Raw genomic sequence first — 17,847 nt, 5'->3', positions numbered from 1 at the left:
TTGGGAGAAGCCACTTCTCTGTGGGAGTAACCTCTCATTTGTATTCTTAAGGCTTTATCTTTGGTCCGCTGCCTGTAGTGTAGCCTGAGAGGTTTTTTTTTTTTTTTTTTTTTTTTTTTACCCCCTCAGTGTCTACTTCCTCATTTCCAGCATTCAGTGCATTTCCTTGTCTTATTCTTCTCCCAGCCCATGTTTCCCTCTAGGTTTGGGAATCTTCCCCTCAGAGTTGAACCTTTCCTCCATGCTATCTGGACCCTCCAAGGCTTTTGGGAATCTTCCCCTCAGAGTTGAACCTTTCCTCCATGCTATCTGGACCCTCCAAGGCTTTTGGAAGCTAGATACCTGCCCCTCTCTGGGTGATAGATCAGTGAGACTGCTTTCCTGAGAATCTTCTTTGTAGAAGTAGCAACAGCAAGCATTTATTGAGCCTACTTTGTGCCAGACACTAGGCTGAATGCTTCTATGCCTTGTTTTTTTTTTTTTGGGTCTGGTCGTGGGCTTGAACTCTGGGCCTGGGCGCTATCCCTCAGCTCTTCAGCTCAAGGCTAGCGCTCTACCACTTGAGCCACAGTGCCACTTCCGGCTTTTTTCTTTTTGCTTATGTGGTGCTGAGGAATCGAACCCAGGGCCTCAGGCATGCAAGGCAAACGCTCTACCACTGAGCCATCTTCCCAGCCCCTCTATGCCTTGTTTTATTTTCAACTTTATTTTATTTTTTCTAATTAAGTTTTTTGTTGGTCGTGGGGCTTGAACTCTGGGCTTGGGTACTGCCCTTGCTCTCTTCAGCTCAAGGCAAACGCTCTACCACTTGAGCCACAGTGCCACTTCCGGTTTTCTGATGGTTATTTGGAGATAAGAGTCTCACAGAGTTTCCTGCCTGGGCTGACTGGTTTTGAACCGTGATCCTCAGATCTCAGCCTCCTGAGTGGCTTGGATTATAGGCATGAGCTGCCAGCACCATGAAACTCTTATCTCCAATTAAACCACCAGAAAACTGGAAGTGGTACTGTGGCTCAAGTGGTAGAGTGCTTGCCTTGAGCTGAAGAGCTCAGGGACAGTGTCCAGGCCCCTAGTTCAAGTCCCACAACTGACCAAAAAAAAAAAAAAAAAATCAAAATCTGAGACATGAGATTTGAAGCCACCCAGGCAAACAAATCCTCAATCCTTTTACCTGAAAATTTTTTTATTTTAGCCAGGTGCTGGTGGCTCATGCCCATAATCCTAGCTGCTCAGGAGGCTGAGATCTGAGGATCATGGTTCAAAGCCAGCCCTGGTAGGAAAGTCCATGAGACTCTTTATCTCCAATTAACCACCAGAAAACCGGAAGTGGCGCTGTGCTTAAGTTGTAGAGTGCTAGCCTTGAGCTAAAGAGCTCAGGAACTGTGCCCAGGCCTAGAATTCAAGATACACGACCAACCCCCCCCCCCAAAAAAAAAAAGTGTGTGTGTGTGTGTGTGTATATTCTTTTATTTTTTGCTGGTCCTGGGGCTTGAACTCAGGGCCTGGGCTCTGTCTCTGAGCCTCTCTGTGCTCAAGGCTAACATTCTACCACTTGATCCACAGCACCACTTCCAACTTTTTCTGAGTAGTATATTGGAGGTAATGGTCTCACGGACTTTTCTGCCTGGGCTGGCTTCCAACCTTGATCTTCAGATCTCAGCCTCCTGAGTAGCTAGGATTACAGGCATGAGCCACCAGCACCTGGCTCAGAATCTTATTTATTACTGTGTCAGCAGTACCTAACAGATTGCCTAGAACAAGGAGTGAGACTTAAGAATTTTGTAAAGGTGAAAGAAATGCTGAAGTTGTTTTTGAGAAAGGTGAGATGACCTGCCCAGTGTTCTGACTAACAAAGTAGAAGGACTAGAAGTTAAGATAAATTGTTTTGACCCTAGCCCTCTTGCTTTTGATCACCATGCCTTCTAGCACAGAATAGGTACTTCATAAACACTGGTCAAAGTGGCACTGTGGCTCAAGTTGTAGAGTGCTAGTCTTTTTTTTGGTGGGTCGTGGGGCTTGAACTCTGGGCTTGGGCGCCATCCCTCAGCTCTTCAGCTCAAGGTGAGCACTCTACTGCTTGAGCCACAGCGTCACTTCTGGTTTACTAGTGGTTCTTATTGGAGATCAGAGTCTCACAGACTTTCTTGCCTGGGCTGGCTTTGAACTGTGATCCTCAGATCTCAGCTTCCAGAGTAACTAGGATTACAAGCATGAGCCACCGGCACCCAGCTGCTAGTCTTGAGCACAGAGAGACACAGGGACAGTGCCTCGGCCCTCAGTTCAAGTCTCAGGATTGACAAAAACAAACAAATATTGATCAAGTGAATAGCTGTAGACCAACCTCACTAATTAGCTTGAGTCTGAGATAATCACTAAAGGGCACCAGGCCCTTTCTTTAAAGGGAACAAATTAGTAGGTGTGGAACAGTTAATTGGCAGGGATCTGAAAATGTATTTCTCACCTCTCATATCAGAATTCTCAGAAGAATGAGTGGAGTGGGAGTATACTGCAATGCTCAGACCTGTTGCCAAGAACTTTTTTTTTTTTTTTTTACCCTAGTTCTCTCTCCTATCTCCACCCCAGCCTCTGAGGAGGGCTCTGAGTCAGAAGGGAGTGAGTCCAGTGGACGCTCATGTCGCAATGAACGCAGTCTCCAGGAGAAACTGCAGGTCCTGATGGCTGAGGGTCTGCTTCCTGCTGTGAAAGTCTTCCTGGACTGGCTGAGGACTAACCCTGACCTCATTGTCGTGTGTGCACAGGTATTTACTTTTACCTTCTGCCTTTTTTAGGTCACAGGGTGTTAGAGGAGGAGATAAGCTAGGAGGGGGCTTGGTAGCCCATCAGATGGTGTCAAGCATTTACCTGGGCTGTGCTCTGATACATTTTACAGGGAAGGTGTAGGCATTCCTTGACCTAAGAGCCCATGGCCAGAACATAAGAGAGCTGCTTATTCTACTTTAAATTCTCAATGTCTGGCCATGATGATAATGATGACAAGGTTATGTTCAAGGGCCAAATTCAGTAAATACTAAAGGATCCAGACAGGGAAAGACACCAAGTAGAGGAGAACAAGAGAAGAGATGAAGACTTGGGGCAAAGTTTGAGGTTCTAGGCAGGAGCAGCAGTTCAGGGAGATTCATATAACAGGAGCCATTGGTGTTAGGCTTTTCACCATGATGGCTGGGGTCATGGCCACCACCTGTTTTTCCTCCTCAGATTCAGACTCAGACTTGAGCCCCTCATTCCCAGAAGCTTATATTGAGAGACTGCTGCTTTCTTCTCACTTGTCCTGCTGTGAGAGACCTTTTTCCATATGGGTCACTCCTTTTGCTAGATGAGAGTTTGGGTCAGGGCCAGACACATCCTTGGGTGTGTTACTCTGTCTGAAGACTGCTGGTTACTCAGTCATTAGTCATTAGAGGAGGTGTGGGTTACATCTGGAGAGCTGTCCCAGGATGGCACATACAGAGCTGAAAGTAAAGTTTCTACTAGACAAAAAGAAGACACCTCAGTTCTCTCTACTATCCAGGTCTTGTAAGCTCTTCCTGGAATATCCCTGTCTTCTCTTTGTGAAGTGGTCAACTGGTGAAAAGCTTCAGCAAGGCTCCATGGTCCCCTTTTTTCATCCTCATAGATCTAGCCCTCAGTTTTCAAATATTTCATAAGCTCCTTCATCTCTCTCTCTCTCTTGTTTTTTTTTTTTTTTGCCAGTTCTGGGGCTTGAACTCAGGGCTTAGGCACTGTCCTTGAGCTTCTTTTGCTCAAGGCTAGCACTCTACCATTTGAGCCCCAGCCCCACTTCCAGACTTTTCTATTTATGTGGTACTGAGGAATCGAACCCAGGGCTTCATGCATGCTAGGCAAGCACTCTACCACTAAGCCACATTTCTAGCACCTCTTTTGTTATTTTCTTATCAAGTCCCTACAGACCACTAAACACAGTCCCAGGTCCTCCAACTGCTTGTCTTGCTCACTGCTGTTTCCATTACTGTCCCTGGCTGAAGGCCTATTCTTCCCTCTCTTCGCAGAGCTCTCAAAGTTTGTGGAATCGCCTGTCTGTCTTGCTGAATCTATTGCCAGCTGCTGGTGAACTTCAGGAGTCTGGTGAGTGGGGCCCTGGCCCTGCCTTTTCCTTCCCCTCTCCCTCATTGGCTCCACCATGCCTGTAACCCAGCCTTGGGATAAGGAGGTTAATGGGACTTGTGATCCAACTCCTTAGCACACAGAACTCATTGTGTGGTCTCGGCTTCTCCAGTTTCCACCCCAACACTGCCTTATTGTAGGCAAGCACCCAGTCTGCGGGGTTGTATGCTCCCTGGGGAAGGAGTAGGGTGGGCAAGAGCTGAGTGAGAGGAGCCTAGGAGCCAGACCTGTCACTGCTGTTACTTTTCTGCTTGTAAGCACAGAGTTGACATTGACCTCCAGAGCTCATCCCCCACTGCTGTCTTCCAAATGGAAAATTCACCTCCTCTTAACACCTGAGACTCAGCAAGAGATGTTCGTTTCTTAGAGCCCCTTCTCTCATTTCCATTTAGTTTGAGCTGTCATTCTTCCATCCTTCTGTTTTGTTCCTCTGACCTTCCAGCTTATAAAGAGTTCTACATGACTGGCCTTGTATCTGTCTCCCCTTCCCTCAGTCCATTTTTCCCTCACCCATACTGAGGTTGTGTCCTGTTTGATCAGTCTGGTAATTCCCAGTGAGAAAGCTTATGTCCTCTTTACTGGGAGTTCTCCATGGCAGATCTGATATGTCCTCTCTCTGCTCAGGCCTGGTCTTGTGTCAGGAGGCCCAAGATCTTCTTGAAAGTTGTGAACTGCCTGAACTTCCTGCTAGCCTCCTGCTCCCAGAGGACATGGCACTTCGCAACCTGCCTCCTCTCCGGGCTGCTCACAGACGCTTTAACTTTGACACGGATCGACCCCTGCTCAGCACCTTAGAGGAGGTGAAGATTTCTTTTTATGCTACAAGTTCTGTGTTAGACACATACAGCAACAGAACAGAGCTCTGGACAAGAACCCCCCTCCCATGAAGGCAGGGAGAATCCTCAGGGCTGCCAGCTGTGGCTCTTTTCTTTCCTTGTCTTACCAGGCATCCTTCAAAGATGGTTTGTGGGTAGTTTCTCCTATTATAGAACCATTTTGTTTCTCCAGAGGACAGAAAAAGTCAATTATTAGGCTTAGAAATTTTTATCAGCTTTCTAGGTCAACCTTCTAAACTGAACATCGAACAACAATAGAAAGTTAGAGCTAGAAGGGATGTGCTGGCCACTTAGTCCGGCAACTTTCACTCTTATATTTGTCATCACATAGGCCATCTGGGGGCAGCAGAGGGAAGCTAAGCAGAAAGACCACCCATTCTCTTTGGTCCTCTGGCTGCCTCTTTTTTAGCCAGAGCAGCTTAATTATAATCTGTTTTGTAATTTATTTATTTATTTATTTATTGTGGATCTTGAGAACTCTGGGCCTGGGCACTGTCCCTCAGCTTTTCAGTTCAAGGCTAGTACTCTACCACTTGAGCCACAGCGCCACTTCCTCTGTTTTGTATTTTAAAGTTCTAGGTAAGATTTTTATTTTTTCTGGTCCTGGGGCTTGAATTCAGGGCTTGGGCGCTGCCCCTGAGCTTTTGTGCTTAAGGCTAGTACTCTACCACTTGAGCCACAGATCTACTTCCAGCTGTTTTTTGTTTTTGTTTTCCCAGTCATAGGGCTTGAACTCAGGGCCTGGGCACTGTCTCTGAACTTCTTTTGCTCAAGGCTAGTACTCTACCACTGAGCCACAGTGCCACTTCTGGCTTTTTTTGTTTATGTGGTACTGAGGAATCAAACCCAGGGCCTCATGCATGCTAGGCAAGCACTCTACCACGAAACCATATTCCCAGCCCTTCCAGCTGTTTTGGTAGTTTATTACAGATAAGAGCCTTATGGACTTCACTGCCCAGGCTGACTTCGTACCATTATCCCTAGATCTCAGCCTTCATTGGCTCCCAGTTAGAGTTTTATGAGAAAGAAGAGGATTTTTTTTCTTTCTAAACAATAGTTGAGAATTTTTTTTTTTTTTTTTTTTTTTTGGTCGGCCGTGGGGCTTGAACTCTGGGCCTGGGCACTGTCCCTCAGCTCTTCAGCTCAAAGTGAGCGCTCTACCACTTGAGCTACAGTGCCACTTCCAGCTTTCTGGTGGTTTTATTGGAGATAGGAGTCTCACGGTCTCTCCTGCCGGGCTGGCTTTGAACCGCGATCCTCAGATCTCAGCCTCCTGAGTAGCTAGGATTACAGGCGTGAGCCACCAGCGCCCAGCTAGTTGAGAAATTTTTATATAGTATAGTTCCCCTCATTTTATGTGTGAGGAACTGAGACAGAAAGATAGTTTTGGAACTCAGGTTTCCTTACTTCTGGCCCATTGCCCTTTGCTCTTTGTTCAGTGTGATCCTCTAGCAGTCTCCTTGACCTGCTGGCTTACTCCTTGGCAGAGGGTGTGCATTTCAGTGCTCTTTCCCACTCTATAGACCTCAGGCATTTCCAAAGAGCCCTTGCTGCCAACTGGCTAGGCCAGCAGGGAGGTAGGAAAGAAGGGGAGGCAAGAAGGTAATGTTCAGGAGTCGGGGTGGGGCAGGGCCAAAAGGGTACTGCTTTCATACTGGCTAGGTTCCTGTACCTTTTCACAGGCCGTGGTACGAATCTGCTGCATCCGCAGCTTTGGTCACTTCGTTGCCCGCCTACAAGGCAGTATCCTGCAGTTCAACCCAGAGGTTGGCATCTTTGTCAGCATTGCCCAGTCTGAACAAGAGAGTCTTCTGCAACAGGCCCAGGCCCAGTTCCGCATGGTGAGTCAGAACTTCTCCCTCTGGCAGCTCTCCTCCCATTAGGTTTCCTGGAAACCACAGTGAGATTCTCAGGTCCTCAAATAAGGACTGTGGAACAAGTTTGGGGAGCAGGACTTCCTGAAGGAGCTCTCCCCCAGGTCTAAAGGATGGAGCTGGCAGACAGAGAGCGCAGAGGCAGCAGGGTTCAGGACCTAACTTGGGTTTGAGGTCTATCTCAGTCACTTTGTGTTTTTAACTGTTTTTTTTTTTTTTTGTACTGTGAATGGAACCCAGGACATTGGACTTTTAGGCAAGTGCTTTGCCACTGAATTACATCTGTGAGTGTGTATGTATGTGTGTGTATATGTGTGTTTGCGCGCATGTGCGCCAGTCCTAGGGCTTGAACTCAGGACCTGAGCACTGAGATCCTCAAATCCCAGCCTTCTGAGTAGCTAGAGTTACAGGTTTGAGATACCAGCTCTCCATCACTTTCTAGTCTGCAATTTGAGCAAGTACTGAATCTTTTTTATTTTTCCTTCAATTCAGTAAATCTTAGTAAGCTAGAATCCTTATTGGTTATGTGGGAATAATTAGAATCAATTTTGTGGGATTTTTGTGATGAGTAAATGAGAGTGCATATAAGCCACTTGACATATTCCTTGGGAGAGTATGTGTCTTTCCTTCTGTCTGTTTAAAAGGGGTCAAAAGTAGGAAGGGAGGGGAAGAGAAGATGTTCGGTATTAGGCACTACATAGGATCATGTCCCAGGTTGGATTCCATCTCACAGGGGCCCCAGAGAATAGGAAGTAGCCTGTGTACCTTCTTTTTCTACAAGGGCTAATTCAAAGCTTGCTTGATGCCAAACTTGTCAGTATTCTAGGCACTGTGTTACAGCAGTGGACAAGACAGTTCTTTCTCTTGTAGAGCCATTACTTGGTGAGCAACAATCAGATTTTCACACTGGAGTGTGCACAGTGCTGGGCATGTTGTCCTTCTTGAGCTGACTGGCACTAGTACATTTGGGATGTTGGTGATTGACACAAAGAGTACAGCTCCTGTTCTCAGCCAGCCCCAAGGTTTCTTCCCCAATCTCCTCCCCTTTGTTCTTCCTTTCCCCATCTCTGGGCCAGCAGCTTCCCAGCCCTCTGTGCCTTTTTCCTGTTAATGTTTCTACCAGACTGGGAAGGGGCCTCTGCTCCCCAGAAACTCCCTTCCTTGCTGTCTCATAAACAAACCTTTTGTGTTAAGCCTTTTATTGCTGTTCCATAGGGGGAGACACAGGGGGTTATAAAAATAGTTATGGGGAAGTTACACAGCTTCAAAAAATGTTTTTGCAGGCATTTCCTTTAGCTGAAAGCTCTTATAAACTGGAGGCTAGGGAGGGAGCAGTATCTACAAGCCCCTCTCCTGTGGGGAATGGACACCACAGGTTGCACTGGACACAGGTTCTGCTGCCTCCTGCTCTGCCTAAGTCACTGTTTCCTCCAGTAGCAGGAGTGTTTTCATTGTCACGTTGCCCCCTCTTTGTCATTCACTAGAAGCTTTCTGGGTACACAGTCTGTTTTGCACAGGATCTTACTTAACCCTTGCAGTGGCTAGGTGACTGGTTGCTTTGCATCCTTATTTTGTATATTAGGGAAAAAATAAGCTGGGTGCCAGTGGCTCATGCGTGTAATCTAGATACTCAGGATGCTGAGATCTGAGGATCATGGTAAAGCCAGGAAAGTCCGTGAGATTCTTTTTCTTTTTCTTTCTCTTTCTCTTTCTCTCTCTCTCTTTCTTTTTTTCTTTCTCTCTCTCTCTCTGTGTCTCTCTTTCTGTCTCTTTTTTTTTTTTTTTTTTTTTTTGCCAGTCATAGGGCTTGGACTTAGGGCCTGGGCACTACCCCTGAGCTTCTTTTGCTCAATACTAGCACTCTATCACTTGAGCCACAACACCATTTCCGGCTTTTTCTGTTTATGTGGTACTGAGCAATTGAACCCATGGTTTTCATGAATGCTAGGCAAGCACTCTACCACTAAGACACTTTCCCAGCTCAGAGGTTCTTTTTTTTTTTTTGTCTGTTGTGGGCCTGAACTCTGGGCCTGGGCGCTGTCCCTCAGCTCTTTAGCTCAACGTTAGCCCTCTACCACTTGAGCCACAGTGCCACTTCCGGCTTTTTACTTTTTGCTTATGTGGTGCTGAGGAATCAAACCCAGGGCCTCATGCATGCAAGGCAAGCACTGTACCACTGAACCACCTTCCCAGCCCCCCAGCTCAGAGATTCTTATCTTTAAGAAACTACTCAGAAAAAGCCAGAAGTGGCACTGTGGCTCAAGTGGTAGAGTGCTAGACTTGAACAAAGAAAAGTTCATAACTCCAGTTATGACTACAAAGCTTCTTGGACAGTGTCCCCCTTCCCTTTGTTCTCCTTCATTTTCCCCCTCCTGCTCATACTCACAAGTTACATAGTTAATTTTTTACATAGTATACATTGAATACAATAACTGCATTTACATCACTGGCACCCAGCTGTTTTATTGTTGTTTTGAGATAGGATTGGCATCAAACTCTTGATTTATAGACATAGGCTGTCATGGTCCAACTGCTAGACCTGAGTTCTTCTGGCTGTTACACTGCTTTAGAAATATGTTCTCTGCAGATCAGTGGATACCAAGAACCACTGCACCTGCTCTTGGGTTTTAGTGACTACATGGTTTAGGGAATCCCTTCTCTAAATGCACTCTCTGGAGGTAGGTTCTCTCTCTCTCTCTCTCTCTCTTTTTTTTTTTTTTTTTGTTGTTGTTGTTGGTTGTGGGGCTTGAACTCTGGGCCTGGATGCTGTCCCTCAGCTCTTCAGCTCAAGGTGAGCACTCTACCATTTGAGCAACAGCACCACTTCTGGTTTTCTGGTGGTTAATTGGAGATAAGATGGACTTTCCTCCCCAGGCTGGCTTTGAATGGTGATCCTCAGATCTCAGCCTCCTGGGTAGCTAGGATTACAGGTGCAAGCCATTTGCGCCTGGCTTAGATTTTCTCTTTTGAGGCCATACCAGACCCACATCTGTCTAAGCTGTTGGACTAGTATATCAGAGCCTTTGATTGGTGTGATTCTCTTTGGGGGAACTATACAAGTAGCCCTATTTCCCTTCTGGAGCATGGTGTTTCTTTCCCTTTCTTTTTCCTTTTCTGTCTTCCTCCCCTCACCCTTCTTTCCTGTTGGCAGTAGTTCTGGGGTTTGGACTCAGGGATTTGTGCTATTAGACCATCAGTTATATCATTTGACCCACACTCCCAGATGGAACATGACAATTTTAGCATAGAAGTAAGTCTCACAGGCTTGGTTTTTGTAGTGACAAGAGGGAAAGCTTGTCCACATTGCTTCCCTTCATTCTAGTTTGCCAACTGGCTTGTGAAGAAGTGGCCTTTCTGCTGTGGTCTGCTTTTGTTCTTTCTTCCTCTACCAGTACTTGCCAGATGGACATTATTGGCATTTTGAGCAGAACAATTCTTTATTGTGCAGGAGTGTGCAAGGATGGAACTGGATCTAGTATAGCCATAGGAATGAATTGGAAGATGAATTGAAATGGGAATACTATTTTTTTTTGAGGGGGTCCGGTCATGGGGCCTGAACTCTGGGCCTGCGCACTGTCCCTCTTCAGCTCAAGGCTAGCGCTCTACCACTTGAGCCACAGCACCACTTCTGGCTTTTTTCTTTTTGCTTATATGGTGCTGAGGAATCGAACCCAGTGCCTCAGGCATGCAAGGCAAGCGCTCTACCACTGAGCCATCTTCTCAGCCCGGGGAATACTATTATAACATATACTTAATTAATTTTTTTTGTTGTTGTTGTTGGTTGTGGGGCTTGAACTCTGGGCTTGGGCGCTGTTCCTACGCTCTTCAGCTCAAGGTAAGCACTCTACCGCTTGAGCCACAGTTCCACTTCTGGTTTTCTAGTGGTCTATTGGAGATAAGAGTCTCACGGACTTTCCTACCCGAGCTGGCTTTGAACGGCAATCCTCAGATCTCAGCCTCTTGAATAGCTAGGATTACAGGCGTGAGCCACCATTGCCCAGCTTTCATGAATGTTTTACTAGTTTTCCCTCCCAGTTTTGTGTAGATTTCCACATTATAGTTGTTTTATCTAAATCCTCTAATCTGTGACAATTCCTCAGTTTTTCCTTGTTTTAAACAACTTTGATCCTTTTGAAGGCAGTTCTATTTTGTAGTTAACTTCAATTTGGGTTTATTTTGTGTGGCATTGTGATTAAAATAAGATCTAAGCACTTGGCTTACCAGGAGCCAAGACACCAACCTTCTCTATGTTCAGAGCATATTAAGGAATTTTGACTTTATCCAGAATAGAAAAAAATTCATAAAGAAGGTTTTTAGGCAGGGCTGATGGGAATCAGATGGTTTTGAAAGGTTGCTGTGCTTGCTGTCGGAGAAAAGGGATTGACAGTAAGGAGGGTGTTGGAATGGCCAAGGAAAGAGATGTTAGCTGAGACTTGAATTTTTTTGTTTTTGTTTTTGTTTTTTTTTGGGGGGGGGTCCAGTAGTGGGGCCTGAACTCTGGGCCTGGGCGCTGTCCCTCAGCTCTTCAGCTCAAGGCTAGCACTCTACCACTTGAACCACAGTGCCACTTCTGGCTTTTTTCTTTTTTCTTATGTGGTACTGAGGAATCAAACCCAGGGCCTTAGGCATGCAAGGCAAGCGCTCTTAACACTGAGCCACCTCCCCAGCCATTGAATTTTTTTTTTTTTTTTGGTTGGTCCTGGGGTGTGAACTCTGGGCCTGGGCACTGTCCCTCAGCTCTTCAGCTCAAGGCTAGTGCCCTTCCACTTGAGCCACAGCACCACTTTTGGCTTTTTCTGCTTATGTGGTGTTGAGGAATCAAACCCAGGGCCTCATGAATGGAAGGCAAGCACTCTACTACTGAGCCACCTTCCCAGTGCCCGAGACTTGAATTCTTATGCAAGTAGAGGGAGATAGAAGGATTGGGTGCTGATCAAGGGGTTTACTTGATAGGACCTGATCAGACTAATAACTTCTGTGCTGAGAGGGAAGCAAACATAGTTGTAAGCTTTATGACTCAAGCATATGGAGGTTCACTACCCAGTGAGGCCATACTGAAGGGAGAAGTAAGTGGGAGGGAGCAAGTGGATATATGAGGCTGAGCAGGTCTGGGCTGAGCCTGTATATTGGAAGACATTAGAGAGGAGACCCAGCCAGGAAGAACAGAGGAACAGAGATCAGATGTTGGTACACAACCAGGTGGTATCTTGCCTGGTGACAATGCTCACCTGTCTGCTCTCCTCTCAGGGCTACATGGCATGGCCTACAGTGGCTGGCTACAAGAGTTGTCAGATGCACCAGAAGCCGGGCTCTGGTAGGTCATGTCTGTTGTCCTAGCTACTCAGGCGGCTGAGATCTGAGGATCACAGTTCAAAGCCAATCTGGGCAAGAAAAGGAAAGTCCATGAGACTCTTATCTCCAATTAACCACCAGAAAACCAGAAGTGGTTCTGTGGCTTAAGTGGTAGAGCGCTTGCCTTGAGCTGAAGAGCTGAGAGACAGCGCCCAGGCTCAGAGTTCAAGCTCCAGACTCACACACACACACACAAAAAGAATGCAGCAGAGGAGGTTTCCTTCTACATGCTTCCCTGCCCTCTTGTAACGGAGTGATCTGTGGAGGGGGATGTCCCGTTCTTCCTCAAAACCTCACTTTCCTTGTAGGCACAAGAGGAAGCTCGACGAAATAGACTCATGAGAGACATGGCTCAGTTACGACTGCAGGTAGGAATTTGGCCAAATACTCCTTCCTGCTCTTGTTCTAGAACGCTTTTGTTTAAAGTCACTATCAGATGTGACTTTAACTGAAAATTCATACTTTCTGCCACTGTATCTCTCTGCTTCTTTCTATCATCTTCCTGATCTCCAGATTAGTGTCTCTACTGCCCAGCCTCTCTCTACTGTGCCTGTGCCCTCTTTCTGCCTCTTCTGTCTCTTTCCTTTTTTTTTTTTCAATTTTTCCCTTAAACTTTATTTCTGTTTGTCATCCTCCCTTTCCCCAGCCAGGTTATTGGTACAAATATTTTCCTGTCTCCAGCAATAGGAGGTGCCCTATAATAGCCACTTTGCTACTGGCTGCCTGGTTTCTATTGCTCTCTCCTTCCACTCAGGCTGCAGGGTCCTATGCAACTCCACCTCCTTCTCTTACCAGCTCGAGGTCTCCCAGCTGGAGGGAAGCCTGCAGCAACCAAAGGCCCAGTCAGCTATGTCTCCCTACCTCGTCCCTGACACCCCAGCCCTCTGCCACCATCTCCCTGTCATCCGCCAGCTGGCCTCGAGTGGTCGCTTCATTGTCATCATCCCAAGGACAGGTAAGTATATTGAGGAGGTAGGGGGACAGATAGAATGTATTTGAAGGGATTGAGAAACCCTTATTTTGGGGCCAGTTTATATAGTGACCTTGGTCAAGTTCTTTTACCTCTGAGCCCCAGTCATTTCATTTGTGAAATGGGGGGTAACAAAGCCGGGTGCTGGTGGCTCACGCCTGTAATCCTAGCTACTCAGGAGGCTGAGATCTGAGGATCCTAGTTCAAAGCCAGACCAGGCAGGAAAGTCAGTGAGACTCTTATCTCCAAAAAACCATCAGAAAACTGGAATTGGCACTGTGGCTCATCCATAGAGTGCTTACCCCTTGAGCTGAAGAGCTGAGGGACAGCGCCCAGGCCCACAGTTCAAGCCCCATGACCAACAAAAAAAAAGAAGAAAGAAATGGGGGTGGGGAGGGGGGTAACAGTTTGCAATAAACCCTGCCTTACAAGACAGTGTAGAGAAATGGATACAAAAATGTAAAGCACTTAACAAAACTGCTGTCAGAGGGATCTTATTTCAAAGAAGTTAGAGAGCCTTTTAAGTTCCTTAGGTGGTGCATACCATTGTGAGTTCAGAACTTCTTGCAGAGCCCATGTTGGCAATCTGAGCCCAGTGTTTTGTCCTTCCTCACCCTACCCTGTCCACCAGTGATTGATGGCCTGGATTTACTGAAAAAGGAACACCCAGGGGCACGGGATGGGATCCGGTACCTGGAAGCAGAGTTTAAGAAAGGAAACAGGTGAGTGCAGGCATACTGGACCTGTGTGGATCTTGTGTCTGTCATCTGGACAACATATGCTTAGGACTAATGAGCTATTTATTTTCTGTAGGTTAGACACACCTTAATCCCTCCCTAGTTTGCTCATTGCTACTACCTGAGAAGGGCTACCAAAGACATAATTAGAAGTCAAAATCTTGGTTACTGAACTAGAACTGATCAGAGCAACCAAGAGCTTGGTGGGTAGCACTGAGTTGCTGTGTGCTTTTTCTTCTAGGATAAGCCTGTTGACAGATACAGTATCTACTGGGAGAAAGGCGTGGCCTCCACCCTGACTCTAAGCTGTGGGCTTCTTTGCTGGAGCTCTGCTGAACTAGGGTTAGGACCAGGATCACCTAGGGTGGGAGTTCCTACCTTTATCTGGGGCTTCCTTCCTCCTCACTGAGCTAGGGAGTGGCCAGGTGGAGCAATTGAGGGAGGAGAAGATGGCAGCAGTTGCAGGTGCTCACTCAGGTCTAGCCTTCTGGTCTTTGGGACTGAAGAAAAACTCAGCAGGGAGTATAAGGGATAGGAAAAGAGTGTCCTCCCCGTTGGCAGACCTGCCTGGCCTGGAAACTATACAAGGCTGGCTTGTTTGGACATTGCCTTCAGAAGCCCTGACTAGAAAAGCATCTGCTGCTTCTGCTCTCCCAGACCTTCCCCTGGGAGGAACCAGACAATCCATTTTATCGGAAGAGGACAGTGAACTGGGCTGTGTCCAGGAAGCCACTTTCAAAATGGCTCCAAATAACCCTTTCCTGCAAAACCAGGTGCCCAGAGCCACAATAGCCTGCTTTGTTTAAGGTGCCTTCCTGTCCCCTGCCCCTATCTCTGCTTCATTCTGTGGCTCCTTTGCAGGTACATTCGCTGCCAGAAAGAGATGGGAAAGAGCTTTGAACGGCATAAGCTGAAGAGGCAGGATACAGATGCCTGGTAAAACTTTCAACCCTTTATCCCAGAGCTGCTATCAGAAGATGGCATTGCTAGCAACTCCAGAACTTCCCCAGGAGCAGGACAGGTCTAGCTGACCCAGCCTTAGAGTCCTCTGCCTCTGCTGGTGGGGTCAGCTGGTCAGCCTTTGAAACCAAGGTGCTTGGGCTTGGCATTCTCACTCAGTGGACCCATCTCTTTTGTTGTTGTTGTTGCTCATGGGGCTTGAACTCAGGGCCTGGGCACTGTCCTTGAGCTTTTTTGCTCAAGGCTAGTGCTCTGCTACTCTGAGCCACAGCACCACTTCCAGTTTTCTATTATTTAGAGATAGGAGTCTCACAGACTTTCCTGCCTGTGGTGGCTTTGGACTGTGATCCTCAGATCTTAGCCTCCTGAATAGCTAGAATTACGGGTGTGAGCTACTGGCACCTGGCGTGGATGCATCTTTGCCTGCTTCCCCTAGTACATCCTCTAGGCCCGTCTTCCAGGACCCATTACCATCAGCTGTCTTTTGTTGTTCTTCCAGGTGTCCCCAGCTGCCCCCTTTCCCTGGAGATCCTCATTTTCAGGTTGTGCTAATACTAGGTCTTCTCCCCTGCCCTAGGACACTCTATAAGATCCTGGATAGCTGCAAACAGCTAACTCTGGCACAGGGGACAGGAGAGGAGGACCCAAGTGGCATGGTGACCATCATCACAGGCCTTCTATTGGACAACCCCAGTGCACTGTCTGGGCCTATGCAGGTGGGTCATGGGTGAAATAGGGACAGGGTGGACTGTAGAGAAGGGGTGCCAGAGAAATCCATTCTCAAACACTCCAGACTAGCTGCCTTTTCCCTTCTATGATCCCAGTAACCTGTTCACAGTTCAGTTCACAGTTCTTCCCATCTTTCCTTCTCTCATTGCACAGGCAGCCCTGCAGGCCGCTGCCCATGCCAGTGTAGACGTCAAGAATGTTCTGGATTTCTACAAGCAGTGGAAGGAGATTGGTTGAGACTGACCCCAAAGCCCTGTAGTGGGGCTGACTCCAGATCTCTCCTGCTCTCCCTGGCAGCCAGGACCACCACCTGTAGTCAGTCACCCCACCACACGAAGACTCGCACGCACACAGGAAGGAAGCCTAGCTGCACCGAGGCTGCAGGGAGGGCCCAGGATTCAGCTGGGAGGGTGGGGTCCCCCTGTTGCCAAGAAAATGTCAGGAAAGTGAGGGAAATGCTTGGAGAAGAAGAGGTTTGTGGGTCCCTAGCCAACCTTCCCACCTCAGCCCTGCTGCTGTCCCCCAAGGACAGGTGACAGGCATGGGTATCTGCATTTCATTGGCTCAGTTCCTGGACCCCTGAGGGGCAAAGACAGCAGAAGGGGCCCTTGTCCTCACCTAACATGCAGGGTAGTTGGGGCCAGGAGTTTGGACCTTCCAGGTCCTGGCGCAATTGGGCAATACCAGGTGTCCTAGTGGTTCTCTGCAGATGCTTCCCCTTCTCAAGGACCACCCTTCCTCTCATCTTTCTTTTGGGGGGGAGGGCAACTCTGGAGCCAGCTGAGGAGGCTCTTAAGAAAGCAGAACCTGGAATGGCCTGCACTCAAAGCAAGGCAGGGTTTGTGTTCTCTCCTGCCACGGGGGCCACACACCCAGATGCCACACTTCTGCTTTCAGCCTGCCTCTATACAGCTTTCAAGGCAGGGAGTAGGCCCCACTCAGGGTCACAGGCAGGCTGGCCTGTGTGCTACCATGGGTACCTTGGGCTGCCAGCCCTACAGTTGTGCTTTGTGCTCTTAGCTGCTGTGCTGAGATGGGGTGCCAGTGAGAAGTGAAGCCACCTCCCTCACTATCTAAGGAATACTGAAGATAAAGGGCCAATGTTCTGTTGGAGGCAGGAAGGAGATGCTCTAGAAAGCTGCTGGGTCAGGTTCTCTGTCCTGATGGACTTTCTCTCCTTTTGTCTGTCTCCAGGTCTGGAGGCCTGGTAGGGCTGAGCAAGAGCTGGCTTTGGGAGTGTTGTGAAGAAGTAGGAGCAGAGATCATGAATAGCTCAGGGCAGGGAACGGGTGCTCTGAGAGCAGGGCTGTGGGGGAGGCTTTGGCCAGGGCTGCCTTAGCCTTTCCTCTCAAGCTGGAAGCATGGTGGGACTGGGGGATGGATCTCCATTCTGCCCTCCCCACTCCAATGCTGGCCTCACTTCTAGGGCTATGCTTGGAGAAGCAGACTTCCTGCCTCCCTCTTTGAAGACAGCATGTTTTGGGAAAACATGAGGGCAGTGGGGTCACCCCACCCCCAATTCTTGGCAGAGACTGAGACGCAAGCATCACTTAATAAAGACCCCCAAGCTCATTTGTCTGCTGTACTCTCTGCAGGAGCCTTGCTGGGATGTAGAGGCTGCTGAAGGGCACTTCCAAAAGGCCACTTTGAAGTGGACTGGATGGCACAAATGGACAATGGGAGTGAAAGCCCTGGAGATGATTTTGCAATTCCTTTTTTTTTTTTTTTTTTTTTGCTCGGTCTTGAGGCTTGAACTCTGGGCTTGGGCACTGCCCCCTCAGCTCTTCAGCTCAAGGGGAGTACTCTACCGCTTGAGCCACAGTGATTTTCTGGTGGTTAGTTGGGGATAGGAGTCTCACGGACTTTCCTGCCCGGGCTGGCTTTGAATGGTGATCCTCAGATCTCAGCCTCCTAGTAGCTAGGATTGCAGGCGTGAGCCACCAGTGCCCGGCTGATTTTGCAGGGTTTTTTTTTGTTTTTTGTTTTTTGTTTTTGTTTTTGTTTTTTTGTCAGTCATGGGGCTTAAGCTCTGCCTGGATGCTATACCTGAGCTCTTCAGCTCAAGGATAGTGCTCTACCACTTTGAGCCACAGCGCCACTTCCAGTTTTCTGGTCGTTAATTGGAGATAAGAGTCTCATACATAGACTTTCCTGCCCTGGCTGACCAGTAATTGCAATCATCAGATCTCAGCCTCCTGAGTAGCTAGGCACGAGGAACGGGCACCTGGCGCAATTTTTATTTATTT

At 47.8% G+C, this 17,847-nt stretch overlaps 1 protein-coding gene across 2 annotated transcripts in view; it reads left to right on the top strand.

Annotated features, from left to right (window-relative positions):
• Smg5 (SMG5 nonsense mediated mRNA decay factor) overlaps positions 1-17,173 on the top strand; it is a 37,977-nt gene extending 20,804 nt beyond the window's left edge. Inside the window, exons 13-22 of one of the 2 annotated variants that reach the window (XM_069990167.1) lie at positions 2,584-2,759; positions 4,029-4,104; positions 4,768-4,943; positions 6,662-6,820; positions 12,514-12,573; positions 13,001-13,160; positions 13,807-13,897; positions 14,774-14,848; positions 15,450-15,588; positions 15,755-17,173. In XM_069990167.1, the coding sequence (XP_069846268.1) occupies positions 2,584-2,759; positions 4,029-4,104; positions 4,768-4,943; positions 6,662-6,820; positions 12,514-12,573; positions 13,001-13,160; positions 13,807-13,897; positions 14,774-14,848; positions 15,450-15,588; positions 15,755-15,838 (1,196 nt within the window). In that variant the 3' untranslated portion in view covers positions 15,839-17,173. Of the gene's footprint in view, positions 1-2,559; positions 2,760-4,028; positions 4,105-4,767; positions 4,944-6,661; positions 6,821-12,513; positions 12,574-13,000; positions 13,161-13,806; positions 13,898-14,773; positions 14,849-15,449; positions 15,589-15,754 lie in introns of both variants that reach the window. The other variant, XM_069990166.1, reaches the window with a different exon arrangement.
• The last annotated feature ends 674 nt before the right edge of the window (positions 17,174-17,847 follow it).

This window comes from Dipodomys merriami, unplaced genomic scaffold (assembly GCF_024711535.1).
Source record: "Dipodomys merriami isolate MVZ:Mamm:240054 unplaced genomic scaffold, mDipMer1.0.p SCAF_392, whole genome shotgun sequence".
Classification (NCBI taxonomy): Eukaryota; Metazoa; Chordata; class Mammalia; order Rodentia; family Heteromyidae; genus Dipodomys; species Dipodomys merriami.
Note: the sequence above shows the minus strand (reverse complement) of the source record. Positions and strands in the feature narration are given on the sequence as shown.